At 36.7% G+C, this 21,058-nt stretch overlaps 1 protein-coding gene across 3 annotated transcripts in view; it reads left to right on the plus strand.

The window, feature by feature from the left end:
- GRID2 (glutamate ionotropic receptor delta type subunit 2) overlaps positions 1 to 21,058 on the plus strand; it is a 746,686-nt gene that overhangs the window by 582,117 nt on the left and 143,511 nt on the right. For all 3 annotated transcript variants that reach the window (XM_032999394.2, XM_032999395.2, XM_032999396.2), the window contains one exon: positions 5,336 to 5,437. In XM_032999394.2, the coding sequence (XP_032855285.2) occupies positions 5,336 to 5,437 (102 nt within the window). The remainder of the gene's footprint in view (positions 1 to 5,335; positions 5,438 to 21,058) is intronic.

Raw genomic sequence — 21,058 nt, forward strand, 5'->3', positions numbered from 1 at the left:
TCTAGTCCAGAGACAAATTAAAGCAATAAAACATACTGTACAAAATAATTAACTGTATGCACAGAACTATATAGGTTTCACCACACAGAATGTAGGAGAAACAAGTGCTGCTATACATTGTCTAATTTGTTGAACACAGTATTTTCCATTGATTTTAACAACTCATTATTTGCTATTACCTAAGCTCCAGTGAAGGGAGAAGTTAAACACAGAAAGCTTTCCTGCTAACCAATTGTATTATAAAATTGCTGTGAGAATCAAAACTGATCCTTGTTTCTTTAATCAAACCCAGGACTAAAAAGGCCCTTGGTTAACCCCTGGCCATCAGACTTTTTGCAGATTTGGTTGACCAACTGTTGAGTGCTGGCTAGGGAGCTGAATTGAAAGGACTCTTTAACCAGGTGACAGAGTATCTGACTGCATTTTACATAACTGACAGTATCAGAATGGTAACCAAAGCATATCTTTTGTGGCATTTCTACTGTGAGACATAATCTTTAATCTGTAGGATTTTGTCTCTGATTTCCCAGTTGCTGGTGGATATGTTAAACAGCTGAACAAGAGGCATCAGGAATACTCTGTGCAAAACTGTTTCTATGTTGTCCTGCTTGAATTTTGCCTAAACTGGTGTCCTAGGAAACTGTAAATGTTGAATCCACACATCACCAAAAAATGATCTTTCTTCATTCTTTTTCTGTTGTGTATCCCGTTTTGAGTCTTCCCAGCACACCTGGGAGTTAGAATTTCCTAGATGAGTGCTGTTTCATGACAGCTTCACGATGTCTTTTCCAGTCACGGGAATTTATTATGCTCTGGAATGGAAAAGGATATTATTAACATGCATTTCTCCCGTTGAAGTAGTATCTCGGAAAAAGTCAGTTCCTAAAACATGTTGGACCTGGGTGAAAATTGAGAAGGGTGTTCCTGAAGAACATGTGGTACCACAGGCAAAGAGGCTGGTATTTCTTTGGGTGACCAGCTCGCTTGTGAGCTGCTACCGTAGCAGTTCCTCAACAGTACTCTGTGGTAGGCATTTCCACTGGCAATGTTTCATCAATCTGTCTGTAGAAAAACCAAGATCTTGATCTTGTTTTTTTTTGTGGGGTGTTCTTGTTGGTTGGTTGGTTGGTTGGGTTTTTTTGTTTTGGTTTTGGTTTGGTTTGGTTTGGTTTGGTTTGGTTTTTTTGTTGTTGTTGTTTGTTTCTTTCTTACTTTCTTTCTTTGTTTTTTGGTTTGGTTTTTTTTTTTGGGGGGGGGGGGGGGGGGGGGAAGGGATTGGTTGGTTGGTTGGTTGTTTTTTCTTAAAATGCCAGAAACCTAAAGAAAAAAGGAGTGATAGTAATCCTGGTGTCCTGATCAATTCCAGTTGCTGATGTAATGGTGTTTTATCTTTCAGATTTCCCTTGCAGCTTCTCTAGAGTGACTGCTGCCTGTTCTGTAGTGTTGCTGTGATGCAGTCTGAGTTCAGAAGTGGTTGCATTGCAGTGCTGGATGAACCACTACCTGCATATTGTCTATATTAATTGACATAACAGAACACGCTACACTCTCCTGTAGTGACAAGCACTTAAGTAATGCATTCGTATCAGTACTCTGGTTTTACTTATTTTCTGTGATTGTCCTCAACTGTGATCACAGCAGGCCAACTTATTTTTCTCGATTAATTGATACAGTTTTAATATGCATTATTACTCTGCCAGAAAAAAATCAGAAGCTCTCGGGTATTCAGTAGAGTTCACTGATTTCATAGGATGTAGTAGGGGAGAAAATCTGTCTGTAAGCTCCCTCGTAAAGGCATTATAGATTTTCATGTTCCAAGCTCCTTATAAATCAGTGTCCAGAAATTGCAGATATACATAAAATAGACTTTGCCTATTTTAATATCAATATACAAATTACAGCCCTTCCATAATGCGTACTTCATATAGGCAAAAATTTCTGATGAAGAAGGGAGGTCAATTTTTGACCCTGCCAGGAAAATAGGAGAGCAAATCCCATTCTAATAATGGTGATAGAGGGGATAACAAGCTTGGAGGTGGGATGATCAGAAAGAGATTATGAATTGGATATCAAATGAAGCAAAACATTGACAGCTTTTCCATCTTCAGCACTCTATATCTGAATGTAGCTGAGTGAATGCTGTCATTAGAATAAATAAAATAAACTGAAATTGAAGTACAAAGCACAATAAATGACAAAATTCATATGATATGAAGATGACAAGTACTGTGCTCAGTAGAGAAGTCAACCAGAATTAATGTGAGATTCTGTTATTGCCTGATCTGTTCTCTCATTTCAACTATCAGAGACAGAACAAAAGAAAAAGGAAGTAAATGCAGAAACAAAAAATTTTTTGCCGAAGCGGTTAAGCAAGAGGTAGAGCTGAAGAGGTAGCTTCATACCACAGCTATCTTGCTGTTTCAGCAATAGTTACAGTTGCTCCTAGCTGCAATGACAAGCTCAAATTGTCATCAATAAATGTTGATTCATTTTCACCTAATAACAGTAAGCAGCTTCCACTCAAAACCAATTTCAACTTTATTGGCAAGGCACTGCACATTTGTCTTCACCATGACTGTGCTGCATAAAGGAACAATTGAAATGAAAATTAAATTAACAGTAATTGAAAATGTGCTTTTTTAAAGGAAAATTAGTGCTATGCTAAATTTCCAGGATCAGTTATGTTGGGAGTGTTTTTCCTTAAAAAGGTAGAATGAGTCTTGCTAAAAAGTTAATTATATAAATATGTACACATTAATGTACATAATTAAAAATGGACTTTAACCTCAAAAGGATACAAAGGCTCTTCAATAACTTCCTAGGGTTTTAAATCTGCCAAAAGCAGTAGAGTTTCTGTGGTAATTATACTTCCAACACATTTGGATATGCTAATTGAATCTAAGTTCTAATTAGTTTCTTTATGTGACTAAGAATGACAATCGCCGAATTAATTTAATGCACTTTTGTTCTGAACTTAGTGCTGTTTTCAATATTTTTGGTACAGAAAATGTAGACTATCAAACGCTGTGCTTTATTGGATGATAATGGTTCATCACATAGAGTGTACAGCGTGCACACACTTCAACTACATTCACTACGTTTCACTGCATTATTACAGGTAACACACTTCAGCAATTGGGTTATTCAGGTCAAAGCATTGGAGGGCTTTGCCAGAGGAGTGTTCAGGACCTGGAACATCTCAGCAGTCTACCCATGCTGCTGTGAACAGCTAGACACGCTCTGGAGGTATAGAAGAAGTAGAGATGGCTACTATAATCTGTTGTTGGTCTTTGTGATCAGATGGGAACGTGAAGTGAGGAAACCAAGCAGTGATAGTTTGTGCTTTTATTTAGAAATAGCTGTTGGAAAGATGAGTAATTGCAAGAGATTAATAAGACGCCTCATACTTTATTTCTTCCTCATATCCTGTTGTTACTTCCAACGATTTCTGTTGGAGTTCTGAATGCAGTAGATCCTTAATTTAGTTATTCATTGAAATTAAAAGTATGCTCGGCATTACCCTTGCTTATTCCCTGACAATAGTATAACCGTAACTTCAAAGTGGGAAAATTAGGATAGCTCTGAGCACTTCTGAAAATGGCAGAGAGAAATGCCTATGTTGTTTTAAGGCCATCTTCTATTGGGAATCATAGAATCATTTAGGTTGGAAAAGACCTTTAAGATCATTGGGTCAAACCTAGCCTCTATATCATTGCAGAAACGTTTAGGGTTTTTTACTTTTGGAGGCATCTTCAAAGAATTGATATGAATATACTGAAGTTAAATAATTTAGAAGATTCTCTAAAATAGCCTAGCAGGTGTAATGAAGAAAAATTTCAAACGGTGCACTTCTTAAATTGTTAAATCTGTGTACTTGGAGTTCGTTGCTTGTTTTGTCTCTCTTTGAAAGATCTATGAAACACGTATGCAAAGGCTTTTGCCAAGAAGGACTGAAAATAATGCTTTCTGTAAATATGTGTTCGATCATAGTTAGCAAAGGTACTCCCCTTCTTTCACAGCCCCCTTCAGCTGGTTCAGGCAGCCCACCATTTATGTGACTGTGCAGTAAAATACAGTATGGTTTTGGAAGTTTCACAGTTGATATTCCTCACAGATTATAGGGTTGAATTATATGAGAGACTAGTTTTAGTAGAGGCCACTGATCCCAGCAGTAACCTACTGATGTTAATCTTGGTTGTGTGAGAGCAAGACCCTTTGTGCCTTTAAATAGGGACATGAAAACCACCTGGGTTTAGAGGCTTAAGTGTCCACAGAAAAGACAATTCAGAGCAAGAACTGGTACCGGCAGGTGCCTATCTCTTTGGCTGTATAACACATTTATATAGGCGATTAGTTTACATGCCATGATTGAGACACTGCTGCAAAATTCTCTGAAGTCAGTCATTGTCCTTCTGTTGGGTTTTGGATTAAAAACTGCTAATTGTACAGGCCAGATGAATGTGGTAATGAATTCCAAAAATTAAAACAGTAATGTTTGTATGCAGTGCTAAGGTATGAGTGTTTGGTTGGTCTGTTTCTCTGTACCCAAGATAAGCATCTACCACCATGTAAAAAGGCAGGCAAGTTATATTTTCAGAGAAGCTAAATTACAGGCCAGTATCTACTGAATTCATGTTGAAAAGCAGTTAGTCCTAGAGAGATCCCTGAGAAAAATCAGTCCATAGAAGCCCAAGAAATACAATAGCACCAATACAAAGCATCTTACAGTTGAATTATTTTTTTCTACATTATCTGTCACAGTCCTTTCTCAATACTGTGATGTGCCTATCCAATGATTTTTTCCCTCAGTCATCTTTAAATGTGATTTTTAACCTGGCTAAAAATCACTGCTGTTTCAGTATCAATGAGTAGTATAAGCTTTCATTAAAACTAACGTCATTCCTTTCATCAGAGTTCTGCTAGGAAATATGAGCTGGAGAAAACAGCATGCTAAAATTATGGTAGCTATTGTTTGTCCAATTAATGTATTACTGAAAGTAAAGTAGAAGTATTGTTACAGCCATACTACTTTTTAAATGTTTTTCATTAATATAGAAGTCTTTCCTGAGCTCTTCTAAAGCAATACATATGGCCTCAAATCCTGGATGTTGTCATCCATTGCACACTGCCACTTAAAAACACAAAGTGATATCCCTTATTACTTCATTTGTAATTTAAAGATGAATCTGTGTGTGAGCCCTTCCTTGACTTTCCATCCCACTGATTCCAGAAGGTGTTCTGTTTATTTCATATGTTGCTGCTTGGAGCTGCCTAGGAGGAATGACTGGCACAATCTTATGGGCAATGAGGAAATGATTTCTATTTTCTCTTTCAGCTTGGCTGCTGGAATCCCATCACTGGTCTGAATGGGTCACTAACAGACAGAAAGTTGGAGAATAACATGAGAGGAGTGGTTCTGCGTGTGGTGACTGTGCTGGTAAGCAGATGCTCATCCTTTTGCACTAGCAGGAATGTATTTTCTTACTTTTGCCTCATCTTTTTATTAAGTACACCATTTTACCAAGAACTTAGCTGGTGTTTGAGTGTCTGATTTCAGTTTGTCAATATCAGAGCAATGAAGCAATTTCTTCAGAATAAAGTTATTTATCAATACAGTTCATTTCAGAGTGAATCAAACTCATTTAAACCTGTTTCTTCCACAGACACATACTAAATTAGATAACACAACCATATGAACTGATAAAGGGCAACTTCAAGTGCCCTGTTAGCTAAAGTTACCTAGCTGAAACTCTAAATGATTCAAAAGATGTAGCTGCTTTCCAATTACCTTGCTAAATTGAGTGCAGTCTGACACAAATTGCTGCACTCAGTAAATATTCAAGGTCAGCTTAGGGTGAGTAACATTAGTTCAGTAAAACATTTACTGTCCCCTCCTAGCTTTTCTTCAGCTAGGTTCTTCCTCTGTGGGGACACCTTGTGTCAGGCAGCTGTAGCAAAGTTGGTTTAAAGCTGAACAGACAATGTCTACAGAATAGAAAGTTATTTTGTGATATGAGGCCAGTGTATTCCCTGTCATAATCTTTGGCTGCTGGATCAGAAGTTGTTAGAGTGGGAAAAAAAAAAAAAAAAAAAGAAAGAAAGAAAAATAAATTAATATGAGATGTATAGGCGTCTTTGGACCAATGCCCAAACACAAAGTTGACCCAAGGGCTACGGAACAGTAAAGATTATGTTGAGCTTCCCTCTCTCTGCTATCTACTCATTTTTCATTACCAGTTTGGTATTTGAGGGCCTGACCGATTGCTTATAAAGAAGAAAGCAAGGGTGGTTTCCATGATTTGCATTGCTGACATTGCACAACGAAGGAGAAGGCTCGGTCAGGGGTGGAAAGTGTAATCACTAGAGTGTGTCAGTGCCACAGACAGGGCAGTTCTGTACCCCTCCAATTATTTTATGGGTCTTTAAAACCTATTATTTGTCAGGGTGTCCAGTCTGTTCCAACTCTTACTACACTAGAGAACTTCCTGTGATAATATCTACAAAACAAAACAAAACCAACCAAGTAAGAAGGACAAATGCACAGAACAAGACAAAGCAGTAGGGTGGGGTTTTTATACTTTAATTGCATGTTCATCAAAGCAGCATCATGGTGGCAGTGACTGGTCTTTGTGTATTGCCTGATACTCATGTTAACCGATTCAGTATAATTTTCTGTTGACACAAATGATCTGTATATATCATCTAGCAAAATAAATTAAAATTAGAGTCTTGGATTTTTTTTTGCTTCTTCCTTCTCTCCCCACTCTATTCCTCTGATTTCATCCCCAGTAATTTCAGTTAGCTTGTCAGAGAGCATTCTTCTTTCAAGTTGCTATAGCATGAATATTTAGCAACTTGCAAAAATACAAAAAAAGTCATTAGTTATGTTGATAGGATTCTATGTTAATAATAAAAACAGAACACAGATATTTAAACTTCAGCACACCACAGTTCAGTCTCCTCACTGCAGTCCTCACGCAATGACTCATATGAGCATACAAAAGGCATTTGGTTTCATTGACGGTTTTAAAGCACAACTGGTGACAACTTCCATGCACAACTAGTGAAAACCACAATCGGTCTGCATTGTGCTTTGTTAAAATCTGCTAACTTGCCATTTTGCTGACTCACTCATGTTTTATGTAGAATGTGCACTGAAACCAATATATGGGGAAGTTGCAAATGATTCATATTGGCTTCATAGCATAAAACTTCCTTTGTTCTCTTAAAATTGTAGAGCTTTGCATGGCTGGTCAGTGCAATCTAGACAAAACCAAGTGAAAACCACACTGCACATCAAGATTCATTTGATTTTACTCAGCAAAGATGAGAGGCAAGGATTTTGTAAACCGCATGAATAAAAGGTGTAACCAAATACTTATTTAAACTCGTGAGCCAGAAACAGTATTTTTCACTAGCAGTTCCCTTGACTGATGGTACTTTCCCCCAGATGCCAGAAATTGGGAAGATAAAGTACCGTTTCTCCCTCATCCACAAGCTGTAATGGCTGAGAGAGAGGCAGGCAGACAGACACTGACAGAAAATCAAGCTACTAACCAAAACCCTGAAGAGAAGTTGGATAGTGCAGATGTCAAAATTGCAAAGTGATAATTATTTCTGACCTCTTCTAATCTTTGGATACCCACAGATGTTGCTGCCACCCCAGGGGGTGACAGCACATTATTTAGGGTGCTTAGCCTCTAGCAGTTTCTCTTACTGCTCTTACTATGCATAAGTAAAGGTTATTCATGAGGATTTTCTGGCTTCTAAATAACTGTCATTAGCATATCATTACTTCAAACATATATGTTGCTATAGGATAAATTTATAGGGTCTTTGTTGCTAATTATAGCTTGGTTCCCATCTTTGTTCACATAGCTTATTAGAATGGTGCAATTATGTTATTTTTACTGGAGTAGAATGAATAAATAGGGTATAATATTTGAATTTGAGCGGAATCTTAGTTGGAATGCCATAACACTGGAAATGAAGCAAAGCTATTAAAAAAAAAAAAAGTATTAATACTTGTTTTCTCTCGTTTTAAGTTGAGACTTTTAGTCCTTCTATTTGTTGTTATGTAATTTAGAAAAACTTGTTCTTAGAAAAAACTTCATCAACAAAGACACCGGCTAGAATTTAATTACTCATTTTACAGCTATGATCAGTGTTCATCTGCGTTTATATCTTCTGGATGGAACAAAACTAGAGATTCATATTTAACCTGTGCTATTTTTGCCTTTGATATGAGTGCAGGAGGGATTTCACCCATCAACTTTATTTTAGAGGTGATCTTTATCCTTCTTCATATTTTTCAGAGTTCTTCAGTTAACTCAATATATTTCTGTTAAATGTATAGAATCTATTATTGACTATGAATGATTAGTTATTGTTATTAATTCTTCCTGTTTCTAACAGCATGGTCTTAATCCAGGGAAACAAGAAGGCTTATGTTAAAATTAAATAATAATACCTTTTAATATAAATAGGTTTATTTTTCACTGAGATTTGAGAAGTTAACATTAATTTGTTAATTTGTTCTATTAATGCTTCGAATCTCTCATGTCTTTCTTGATAGCGACCCTTCTCTTCAAATTTCATTTTGTTATGCCTTTAGGTTGAAAAAGACTTGTTCTAAGAATTGCACTAGAATTTGAGAGGATAGCAAATTGCAACACCTGGGTTATACTGCATTATACTTATTATGAGATGAAACATTCTGCAGTCTGAAAATGATAAATGATTGTGACTAATTTCCCCAAAGCAGTCCTTCAAAAAATGAGCGCTGAACAATTCCCATCATCTGCATCCATCTACTAATTCCTTTCCCTAGATAAATTTAATAATTATGGGCTACATATTTCCAGTTCCAAAACAAAATCTTTTTGTAAATGTGACAGAATACAGTATGTCTCCAAATTGGAAATCTCTGGTTTCATTTGGCAGTGAATCCCGGCTCCTCTGAAGTTAATGGGAATATTCTCCTCTGCATAAATAGAAATAAGAAATAATTTTCTGCTTTATTCTGAGGGGAACTATAGTCATGTCTGTGTACATGTGATTCAACATTTTAATCTGACTTGGATTAGTACCACACTTTCTACACTGCTAGAAGAGGTCTATTTTGTCTTACTTAAATATCAAATGTCTCTGTCTTGGACTACTTTCCCACATGCAGCCAAAGTTTGAACTTCATGTTTGACAAGTTACTTTCAAGTTCAAGTGACTTGATGGAGAATTTCTGAAATATATTCTGAGTTTCTGAAATGTAGATCAATCAATGGTCAGCATAATAACTCCAAACAAATTCAGAGTGTCTTGAATGAACAATTGCCCAAGAACAATTTTAGCTAGATATACATTTTGGCTATTTCAGTTCATCCTCCTCTTTTTCATCTGCTCAGTTTTATTGAAAGGGAGCTAGAATAAAGCAGATATTCTCATAACATCATTTTAGTATCAGTGGCAATTAATGAATTATTCATATGAATGTTAAGCCATCAGGAATGGAATGAGATTTGTTCTGTTTGACAATGAATAGGCCAGCAGGTATTCGTGAAATTGTGTTTCTGAAAAAGCCCCTGTTGTTTGAAAAAGGAAAAAATTTGAAATTCTCCATTTTAAGGAATTAACACCTTGATTGAAAAGTACAGAGCCTTTTCTGAAAGTGCATAAGATACAAATTCCTAATGGTGCAAAATATGTTTGTGATGAATTATGAAAATTCGATACAGCTCCCAAACAAGAGGCATGTATTTTATATCTGGATGGTTCTGAAAATGCAGGCAGGATGAAAGAAAGAAAAATAATAGGAAGTGATTCTGAATTATGCTTTGCCATAGATCCCTGTGCGCTATTTCTCGAGAGTTATTACCTAGGTTACTTGCACAGAGCTAGGTGGAGCAGAGGCAGTTTGGTGGCCCTTGGCTCCAGGACACTATGGGACATGGTGTAGTGGGAGGGCTGGCAGAAGGGTAGACAAACATAGCAAGAAAAAAATAAGCCATCATTTACACCAGGGAAAATATTATCATGTGTGGACTAGTTTAATTCTCAGTGGTTGGCATTAAATGCATCAGCATTTGTTGCCCAGATTAGGAAAGAAACAAACCTAAAAGCGGACAATATCTTTAGGGACATGAGATGACAGGAGATCTGCATCTTCAGTCCCTTTTTCTATTGGATTTACCAGTCAAAGAGAAGATGAAGAGTAAGATATGAAGCTAAGTGCTGGCTTTAAAAGCAGAGATTTTAGTCTTTGGGATTTGACTTCCAACATCAGTTTAAACAAAGTAAAAAAAGTCTCAGAGGAACAAACAAGTGATAAAGGATAAAAAAAAAAGGACAGGACAAAACTATCAGTGAATGAATGTAAAATAAAGATCAAGTGCAGCAAAGATTATGGATGGGATACCTCAAGAAATACTGAATAAAGATTTTATAATAGTATACAATCAGAATAGTCTCAGATAATGCCTTCTATTTCTCCCATTTTTTTTTTGCTCTCACTGTTCTCATGTAGTCCTGATTCCTTTCCTCACTTTCACAATTGAATAGTGTGCACTTCTGTGAATCCTTCTTCATTCTGCCAGGCTGCACTTTCTATGCAGCAGTGCCTACAATCTTTTTATAAAAATAATTTTAATTAAGGCATGTATTATACTAAATTATACGTTTCTTTGTGTCTCAACATTATCAGCATATTGGACTATAGTGCACCATAGTGAATTTCTTATGGCAGCAGAAATGCCTTAGGAGTTGGTAAGGTTAAGGAATATTGACTATCTTCATCAGTTGTGGTATTTGTGTTATGAGCAAACATATTTTACTCTTTTACCTGTAAGGGATAAATCCTTCTTTGATGGCTATTTCTGCACCTGAGTTTGAACAGCAGAAAAGCTGGGAGTGATTCTATCTGCAGTATGTCATAAAATCTCTATATACTGTAACTCAGTAATGTATTTAGTATATACCATATGTGCTGTAGTTAAAATAATTTAAAAATACTTGAAGTTTTAGAATATTCCACTGTTAGTTGAAAAAAATGCCCATAGAATTGTTAGTTGAAAAGGATGCCCAGAAGAATGCCATCTTTGAAATAAAGTTGGAAAGAATGGCTCTTTTATAGACAAATACATGAAGAAAAATGTCCAGTGAAATGGTGGTAGATTCTAGCAACAGTGGTAGAGATGTTTATTTCATTGGTAAATTATTTAAAACATCAAGAGAAACGATGCATGACAGGATTAGGCTCACTATTTACTATTCTTCATAGTTAATCTGGTTGTTGATATGAAAGCTGTCATTCAGTATGAGGTATGTGTGATGAGGCTTCCTTTCACCTATGGAAAAGTTGGTTGGTATTGGAATATCTTTTCATGGGGGAGATTTTCCAATTTGGAAACTTGAATTCAGATTTCAGGGCATGCTTCTGAACAAGCATTTATTGAAACTGAAATTTTGGCATTAAAAAAATAATTATTTGCTTTTACAGGTTTTAACAGTAGTTTGCTCATTCCTAATGTAAGGAGGATTTTTTTAAATAGCTTGGGATGTATGCTGACAATATGAATCGCTCTTTACTCTCCTAAAAAGTTATTACCATATCTTTAAAATTAAAAACGGAACTAAATTGTTCTTTGGCTGGTCAAAAGTTTTCCCAATGATTTTAAGGATAAGTAAACTATTAATAGTTACAGCAAATGTTTCCCATCACAAGCTAAGTGTAGCTCTCAGAGTTCCTATTACACTTTCTAATGCTAAGAATACTTGGGCATTCAGTTTTAAGAAGGCTGTGGATTCTGCTTTGTGGATTCATAGCGTTGATATCCCCAGACTCTGTATGAGTTTATTCTGCTTCTTAAGTAAATATTTCATCTTATGAAGGTGCTGGTTAGAAACAATTCATGTTATCTCATGCTCTTCACATAGAGATTTTAATTTCTGAAAATAAGGAAAGCTCTCTGGACTTAGTTGAGCCAGGTGTTGTTAGAAAGCAAAGAGATAGTGCAGGGAAATACTAGCTGCACAGTGAGAGAGCTTTTTTCTGAAGTTCCCTGGTTTTTAGCTTATGCTCTAAAGCAGACAGAAACTTTAAGGCTGAAAGTTAGTAATAATTGCATTATGTGGCACTTAGAGTTATTAACGACAGTCAAGAGACTTGTTATATGTTTTTCTCCCTCTTCACCCTATTTCCTTACTTACTCTGCATAGCAAATATAACCTACTGTTTTTTAGCTTGCACTCCCATTCAGCATTTCAGGAGCTGTTGGCATATAAAAGTTGCTCCTTAAGCTCTGGTGCCTTCTGGCACTGACTGTACACATCCTAGCTTACTGCATAGGCACAAACTTCCAGAATACACTAGTGCCATATACTAAATTAAGCCCAAACTTTCTACACTGTGGTAGTTCAGCTGGGATGCTAGTCCCTTCCACACCTCTGCAACCTTATCCCTGCTTTTATATTGGCCATGTTTCAACACTACACCTCCCCTCCACATATGCAGTAAGCATGTGACATTTATATGCACATCAATGTATTTAATATTTTTGGGTGATTAATGAAGAAATTGAATCTTTAATATAAACTAGAATCATAGAATGGTTCGCGTTGGAAAGGACCTTTAAAGGTCATCTAGTCCAACCCACCTGCAATGAGCAGGGACATCTTCAACTAGATCAGGTTGCTCAGAGCCCCGTCCAACCTGACCTTGAATGTTTCCAGGGATGGAGCATCTACCACCTCTCTGGGCAACCAGTTCCAGTGTTTCACCACCCTTATTCTAAACAATTTCTTCCTAATATCTAGTCTGAATCTACGCTCCTTTAGTTTAAAACCATTTCCTCTTGTCCTATCGCAACTGGCCCTACTAAAAAATGTGGTTTATCATTACAGAGAAAGTGGCAGTATTAAAGCAGTGAAGCAGAGAGGAGTGGAATTTGTGCACTTCTTTCTTGGGGACTAAGAAAGATGACTCATAAACACAGATGAAGAAAATAATTTGCATGTGTATTTGGGTTTCTTCTGGAAAATACTTTTTCTCAAGTGATACTGTACCGTGATGAGCTTTCCTCAAAATATTAATAATTAAAATTATTATAACAACAGAAGCTAATATCCCTTGATAGAGGCAGAGCCTGTCTTTCCTTTCCTCTTCCCCCCCCACACCTGTACAAGGGCCAAATTGAAATTGCTACTGACTGGACACAGGTTACATTTAATAGCTGGTTTATGTTTCTTTGAGCTACCTAGCTTATACAAAAATGGGTAGGTCATAAACCTTACAATTATTCACACTGCACATGCCTACTGTGACAATTTGTTTTACAAGCTTTAATCTCAGAGCCTGCTGGGAAACCCAGCCCCCTTTGTTTTCAATTAATATTTCCAATCCATTTTTCTGAAGTAGCAGGTGCTATATACTAGATGAGGTTGAATATCAAGGAATTCAAATGTTTTGGGACCTGGCTGGGGCCACATTTTGACAGCAAGGTAGGTGCAATGCAAAACCTGGTAGGACCAACCTACCTCATCTGTAAGTCAGGGGCTACATCTCAAGGCTCCTTAGCTCTTATCTCCTCACTGACCCTCACCCACCTGCTCTGTGGGCACATTTGCATTCCAGAGTGATTCATATAGTTCACAGAGCACACAGGAAACCTGGCTCTTAAACAGAAAGAGGTTCTTACTCCAATTGTAATTATCCTTCCATACTATGCAAGATAGAAAGGGAGGTGAACTGCGTGACAGGGCAATGTCATGAAGTATTATGTGAATTCATTATGAGTAGAGGCTCTTGCATGGCTGCTGGAAGAGGTATAATGCATCTCCCAGCAGGTTAATATACCCATACTACGCTTTTGTTAATTCTAGTATCTGAGCTAGCTACATTAAAGCTAGCATTGTGCTGTTTAGACATACTCTGAAACACTCCAATCGATTCCAATCTCAATCCATATTCCTATCATATAACTATAATGGTTCAGAAAGAGCTATTAGGTGCATTAAGTTATTGTGAATTAAAATCAATACACAAAGCTTGACTGCATCCTGATAGACCGTTGTCACAGATCACTTTGAAACAAGCCCTAGTCCCATTGCTTTGCAATGGGATGTACTGGGGAAAGGGGCTAACATTTTTTGTTTGTTTCTTCTAAATAGCATTAAACTAAATAGCATCATAAATCTAGAAGCCACCATTTAATTCAGGAGAAAAAGTATTGTTTAAAGTACTGTAACTGAAAGCACCACCTCATATCTTGTTGAAGATTACAATAAAACTGTCATTTAAAAAAAGTGCGAGACTAAGCACATGCATAAGGACAGTGGTGAACAAAGGCCAAATGTAAAACTGCCTTCCTTAATATTGTATTCAGCTTCTGGGACATGAACTTGCTTCTTGCTGCAGGCAAGGCAACTTTTCTGATAGTACAACTGACTTTCCAATCAGTCTATTTGGAAAGCACAGGATCTGAGAAGAGTGCTTTTCGATGCCAATACTGTTACACAGCCTGTTGGCACAATAGGATATTGTATGAGTATAGTACCTTAATTATCCAAGATATTGTAGGTTTGAAACCTTCATCTTTGTTTTACTGTTATTAAGGGGTGGGGATTTTGTTCTGTTTTGCAGCAACTTTTATAACAGTTACTACTGGGAGAATTTCTGTAATGAGGGAATGAAATGTTTCAATTAAATTTTGGTCATTGATTCTAGCATGAAGTAATGCACGTAGCTGTTCAATTAAAAATAACAAGCTGCTGTGCTGTTCCTAGCCAAATAAAATCCCCAAAACAGTGGTCAATAAAGCACTTGAGGAAATTAAATATTTGGGGCTGCACATTTCACTGAAATCTTTGGGGGAAATAAATTCAAAATGGCTAACATTTAAAAGTGGGGGGTTAATTATTTTATGAGTCAAGAAAAAAAGTAATTATGCCTAGCAACAAGACAATAGCATCCTGTGCTTGAAAATGTTTTGGTTATCATTTATGAGAGTTAGTGCTTATCGGTTATAATGGCTGTGCTTGGTCATCCAGCAGCCATTGGAAGGGAGTTGAGAGGTCCAGTAATGAGAGTGAATTTCAGTTTTGGGAGCAGTTTCTTAGCATTTGCAGGTGATGGGAGTTTTAAAATGTCACAGTGAATATTCACTTCATGTAACTGCCAAGGCTCTGCTTGGGCTATGTGAATCATTTAATGTGCCTGTCCACTGTTTCTAGAGTCAGTGCCGAGCACAGATTAGGAGTCGTACCCGCAACTGAGTTCCATTTCTTTATTCTGTTCTTCCTCTTTCTTTCTACTTTCAGTAGAAAAGAAGGGAAGATTTAATGAATAGAGAGACCCATTTAATTAATACAGAGTGTCAATATTAAAGTATTATATTCCAATGTGTTCAGAAGTTTCTCATGAGTAGACACAGAGGTCATTTTCATATGCTTTATGAATTCTAACCACCCATATAATTACCTGATTTCAAAACTCTCTTCCAAACACAGTAGAAGCACGTAAGGCCATCCATCTTCGGTTTTAGAGTCAAGCCCCAGTATGCGTTGTAAATCCCAGCAGTGAACAGTTTCTCTGCTCTCACAAGCCAATAACTTTTTGTTCACTTAATTTTTATATTGCCTCCTGTCTAGGAAGTTTTTCTGCCCATGCTAAGTGGAGAAGAGGATTAAATTGAGCAGGAGGATAATCCCAAACATTCTGTTTTGCCTTTGCTTTTCCATTTATAAATTATGTCCTGACTTTTCTTTTTAGTATTTTTATCTTTAGAGCTAGCATATGACTCTCATAAATGAGTGCAGCAGGGCAGTGTATCATAGCTCCATATAGTTTCAGTCCTGAAATAAGTCTCAATTTAAAGCCACAGGATCCACTCTTGTAATTACAGAGAAAATCTGCTTTGTTGCCCATTCAGTGATCTCCTGATGATGTGGTGTGCACGTAAAATCATTAACATCTGGCCTGAGACCACTACTTCATTGTAAACAGGTCACTGAATGCAACTTTTTCTTCCTCTCACGTATTTAGAGTAATGTGCTGATTTGAATTATGCTTCTTCTGTTCTTTCAAGACAGTTTTCTGTAATTTCTCCAAAAATGAGAGAATCAGTAAAAAATTACCAGAATCTCTAAAACCTGATTTTCACTGAAGAGCTAGAAAATGACTAACAATGTTTGGAATTTAAAGTTACTATTCTACTGGCTGCTAAAAATCATCCCAAATAGAGACTCTGGGTTTAGGGGTATACTTTTTCCCTACATGTAAATTGTCCCCAAATGTTTCACAAGCAATTTTTCTCTTGCTCTTCCTCCCTGCCTGCTCTATGGCATCCATTTATTGCTTCACTTTATCTCCCACCTCTGTAGCACAGTTACGAACCAATGTTCCTCTTTGAATGTATGATTAATTAACATAACCAAGTTAAACTCAAAGTAATTGTTCTTTTCTTCTATTTAGCTTGAGTATTGCTCCTTCTGTTTTCAAACATGAAGGTCTCTTCTGCCCAAAAGCTTTTCTCTTCATTATTATTTTTAACTTTATTAGGTGGTCTAGTAAAGGATATAAAAAGATTACTTCAGACCAACTGTTACATCCAAATTATTGGCACGTCTGAGAATTTCATCAGAGTAAATAAATACTATATTTTGTGCTTTTAATCTTAGGCTACTGAAGCCCTTAGAAAACCTTGTGTCACTTCATTTTATATGTACCAGAACCTTTAGTCCTGAATAGGCAAAACTGTTAGCCTTTTATCTTGTTGGAAAAAGCAATATGAAGTGTAGCATTTCTTTCTACTAATCTTGAATCTAGATTGCTCCAAGCTCTTTACTATCAACCTCTGATTTCTACCGATATGTTTAAAATAAAACAAAATAAATTCTCTACCCCTTACTTCCCACTGTGCAAAATTCAGGGCAGAATTTGAGGGCTGGGTTTTAGATGTGTGACATTTCTTCTTGTGCGTATACTTCCCTGTTATCAGTTATCCCTGAACAAGGGCACCTTACAATCTCTGTTGTCCACTTGCAGTTTTATCCTGGCAAGCAGTCCTTTCAAGAATAAGACTTTTCTCTCCCTGGGTGCATACGTCTAATTTTTGGATCCCACCTTCCTTTGTTCTCATCTAATGCTTGCTTTCCACTATTGGTTTTCATGCTCTTACACACATGGTTTGCCAGAACAGAGATACATATGTAAGTACAAATGTTTTAATGCATTAAAATAAGGTAGAGGGAAAACAGTGTATGGCTAAGGCATTTGTCCCTTATCTAGCACAGTTAGATTCACTTCTCAGCTGCATATGTCATGAAATCCATGCATTTCTGTTCTGGATGTGGAAAATCAGTGATGATAGCTCTTCTTACTCAACCAAGTATTTCAATGATAAACCCTAATTTGTGAAATGTCCTACAATACTATTGTGTTGAACATCTGAAAAGTGGTTCGGGTAAGATGTCTGAGATGTTTAACCATTCCCTGATACCACAGAGGGCACATTCTTAGTACTTCCCTCACTTCTGCTTGTACAGTCTTACTTCAGTGCTTGCCCTCACTGGCATTTGTCTGGACTCCTAGCAATTAGATCAACACACCTTACAAAAATTGAGTATATTTGTGATAGTTGATTAGTAGACTTACTTTTGATAAATGAACCAAGCATCAGCAGAGCTATTGCATAAGAAGGTAGCTAGTTCCTCTGGTGAGAGGAAGATGTTAAATTATATCAGTCATAATATGTAGCATGTTGTTAACCTATGTCAATATTAATGTGCAGCTGCTTCTTTAAAAACTTTTAGAAACCTAGTGATAATAGGTAAATTAATGGAGACAAGTGTTTTTGTGAGCTGCTTCTCCAATGTACTTGTATTATCATGTCATCTTTCCCAACACTTTACCTTTTTTATGCCATTTTGCCTCAGTCTTGAGTCTGCCTTTAGCCTTCCTAAGGGGGCTAGTCTGATAGCATTTTTCAGCTTCTCTTGCTCAGGGGGTAATCAGTTCTGGAACCAGACTTTGCCTTCTTACAACTTTAAAACTCAGTATGCACAGCTGCACCCAATATAAGCTTTACCTGTTTGCTGCTGACTTTGATTTTGCTGCTGACTTTGATATTGGCTGTGTGGTGCTTAGCTGTCTACCAGGGTTAACCCACAACACTGTGTAAAATCCTTTGATCCACATCAAGTCTTAAATCCATCCTCCTCTGTATGAGGGTAGCACAGCTTAGATCCCAAGAAGAAACCAGTCATAACTGGGGAGCTATTTTGAGAAGGAGCCCTTATCATGGGCTTAGTAGTGCTGCATTCAGTTGACAAGGAGGCACGCTGTGGGTAAAATAGAAGGGAAGTAGCTCCTCTCCCAAAGGATCTCCACTGAGGTTGGATGCAAAGCCATCCCCTAAATATATCTGAGGGCTATGAGGCCCAGTGTGGCCAATCATCCATCCTGCAAAAGCAAGAAGTTAAGTGGGAGCAATCCATTAATTTCCTTCTTTTTCCCCTCCTCAGTCATGCATGTTGTGACTTCTTTGCTTTTCCAGACTTCACTGACTTCGCAGGCTGTGAAGTCTGCCCTTGCCCCACAGAGGCCCATCAGTCCCCTAGAGAGGTGTCTCCAAAAGTGGAAGAAAAGAAGGAAGAACAGTGGCCTTCCTTGGATCACTTTACTGCATCCTGGAACAATTTAGGTTTGAAGGGGCCCTTGGTTGGCATCTGTGTGAAGCGAGGTTAATGTTAGAGCAGGTTGTTCAGGACAGCGTCCAGTTGAGTTTTAAGTATCTCCAAGGATGGCAAGTGTAGGGCTTCTCTGAGTAAGACCTGCTTATATAGTCTGATTTACCACTTGCTTTGGAGAGAAAGTGCATCAGGATTTTCTTGAATTTGTTAGAATCGAAGCTTCATCATCCAAGTGAATTTTGCCACCTCCAAACTCATCGGTTAGCTTGTCAGTTTTTGACACCTACTTTCTACAAGTTTATTTTTTGTTCTCATTATTTTTCTGTTCAGTAGGTATGAAATGTATTGGCTGGGTTTGTGTATTTTCTTTCTACAAGATCTGCTTTCTCAAGGATGGAGACAATCATTTTAAGATCAATATTGTAGGGCTGTATACATCTTTCCACGGGAGCTCCCATAACAACCTCACAGTGTACAAAAGGACAACTGATAGTTTCAGCCTGCAGCATTTATGGGGGGGAAAAAATCAAGACAAATATTTTTGTCCTCTTTCGATGCCGTCTGAGAAATGTAAACTATTACCAAAAAAGCCTCATAACAATAGATTTGTTTTGTTTTGTTTAGAATATGATTAAACATTTTGCTGCTCCAGGCTTCAACAGAAACTGGGAACTGTTAGTTGCTTTGCATAAAGTTATTTGACTTTATATTTCATTAAATACATAGCACACTGGATATTGAGGATTTTTGGTAAATCTCTCAACAGCAAACAATATTACATAGCTTAATAGAAGACTGAAATTCGTTGTGACAAACTGCATTTTAAACTGTGTTTTAAATCAGTACAATTAGCAATTGCTTTTTAACTAACTTAATAAAATTCCGTTTATGAGCAACTCTTTTCTAATAACTTAGAAGTGATAAGAATAAATCCTTTCTAATATGAAAATTATCAACTTCTCTAACACCCTTTGTACATACAAATCTTTAGAATCTTGTGCATAGTGTGCTTAGATTGATAAATTACAACATCTATTTTCTGTGGAAACATTTTTTTCCTATAGTTTTGAGTCTGTATGTAGGGAATCTCTCATACAAGTGCTCAGAAAAGCTGAATTCACTCTGTTTTCATTTAGGAGAGGTTTTCATCAACTTCATCTCAATTAATTCAGTGTTCTTGTAACCAAGCACTGGAAAACTACTTTAAAAAGTCACTCTTGTCTTCCATTTTTATTCCATTTGGCTGACCTTGGATAATTTGGAAGAAAGAAATTCTATCTGACAGCTGGGAAATAATAGCTTGAGACAGTCAACCCTTCTGATTTTTTTTTTCCTCCTGTGTTTTTTTTGATTGGTTGGTTTAGGGTTTTGTTTTGGTTTTGGAGGGTTGTTGGTTGGTTGTTTTTTTCTGGATTTACTACAGTCAAAAAAGAACATCCTGCCAGTGCAGACTGGTTGCACCCTTGCTTTGTCAGCATGCTCAGTATGTGGCTATCGACATGAATGTTAACTCAATCATTTACAAATGAAACTTCCTTGTTCCGAGAACATCCTGCCTGCAATTCAGTAATACTTGTTCGCATGGGGTAACATAGTAACAAAATAAATATATTTAGTGAAATATTATTGAATAATTTATGAAAAATACTTTGGCTTTGAAGTCATTGACAGGGATGAAGAATAGAATAATAAAGAAAAAAAAACATTTAAACACCAGCAAAAATGTCTCTGGAGATACAGTTAAAGTTTGGGTCACAAATACTGCAGAAAATCAACTGTTTTCTTCTGTATGCTTGTGGGTTATGCAGACTAGGAGGAAGTGGTCAGGAAGTGGTTTCATGTGCTTATCATGGCCAAGCCATGATGAGCCAGAACTAACTTTTTGCATCTCAGAATAAATGTTGCTGATAAATTCATACTAAGTTACAGCACCTTTTTAAGAATTAAAAGGAAGAAATGTAGCATATTAAAAAAAAAAAAAAAAAAGCAAAACAAAACACATTAAGTATTAGAGTGACCTCATGCATTTTGGGGGGATTTGATATCTTTGCTCTACTTAGGTAGATCAGACAGAAGTTTTCAGAGAAAATAAAGAATAAACATAAGTGAGATCCATCTATAGCAAATATATTTTTTGTGCTCAGAAATATGATCTGAATAATGTGAAATACATTAAAATAATATGTTTCATTTTAAAAAGATGTGAAGGAGAATGTTTAGAAATTAAATACTCAACAGGAAGAATAACAATGAGGGGAAAAATAAGTTAAAGTTAGCCAAGAAATAATTTATTTCTGAAAATGTTATTAAAAATAATAATGAAAAAAAATAGAGGAAGCAGTTACAGATCTTGAGGTAAAAGAAAAGAAAAGCATAT

This window comes from Tyto alba, unplaced genomic scaffold, assembly GCF_018691265.1.
Source record: "Tyto alba isolate M040663 unplaced genomic scaffold, T.alba_DEE_v4.0 Super-Scaffold_6, whole genome shotgun sequence".
Lineage (NCBI taxonomy): Eukaryota > Metazoa > Chordata > Aves > Strigiformes > Tytonidae > Tyto > Tyto alba.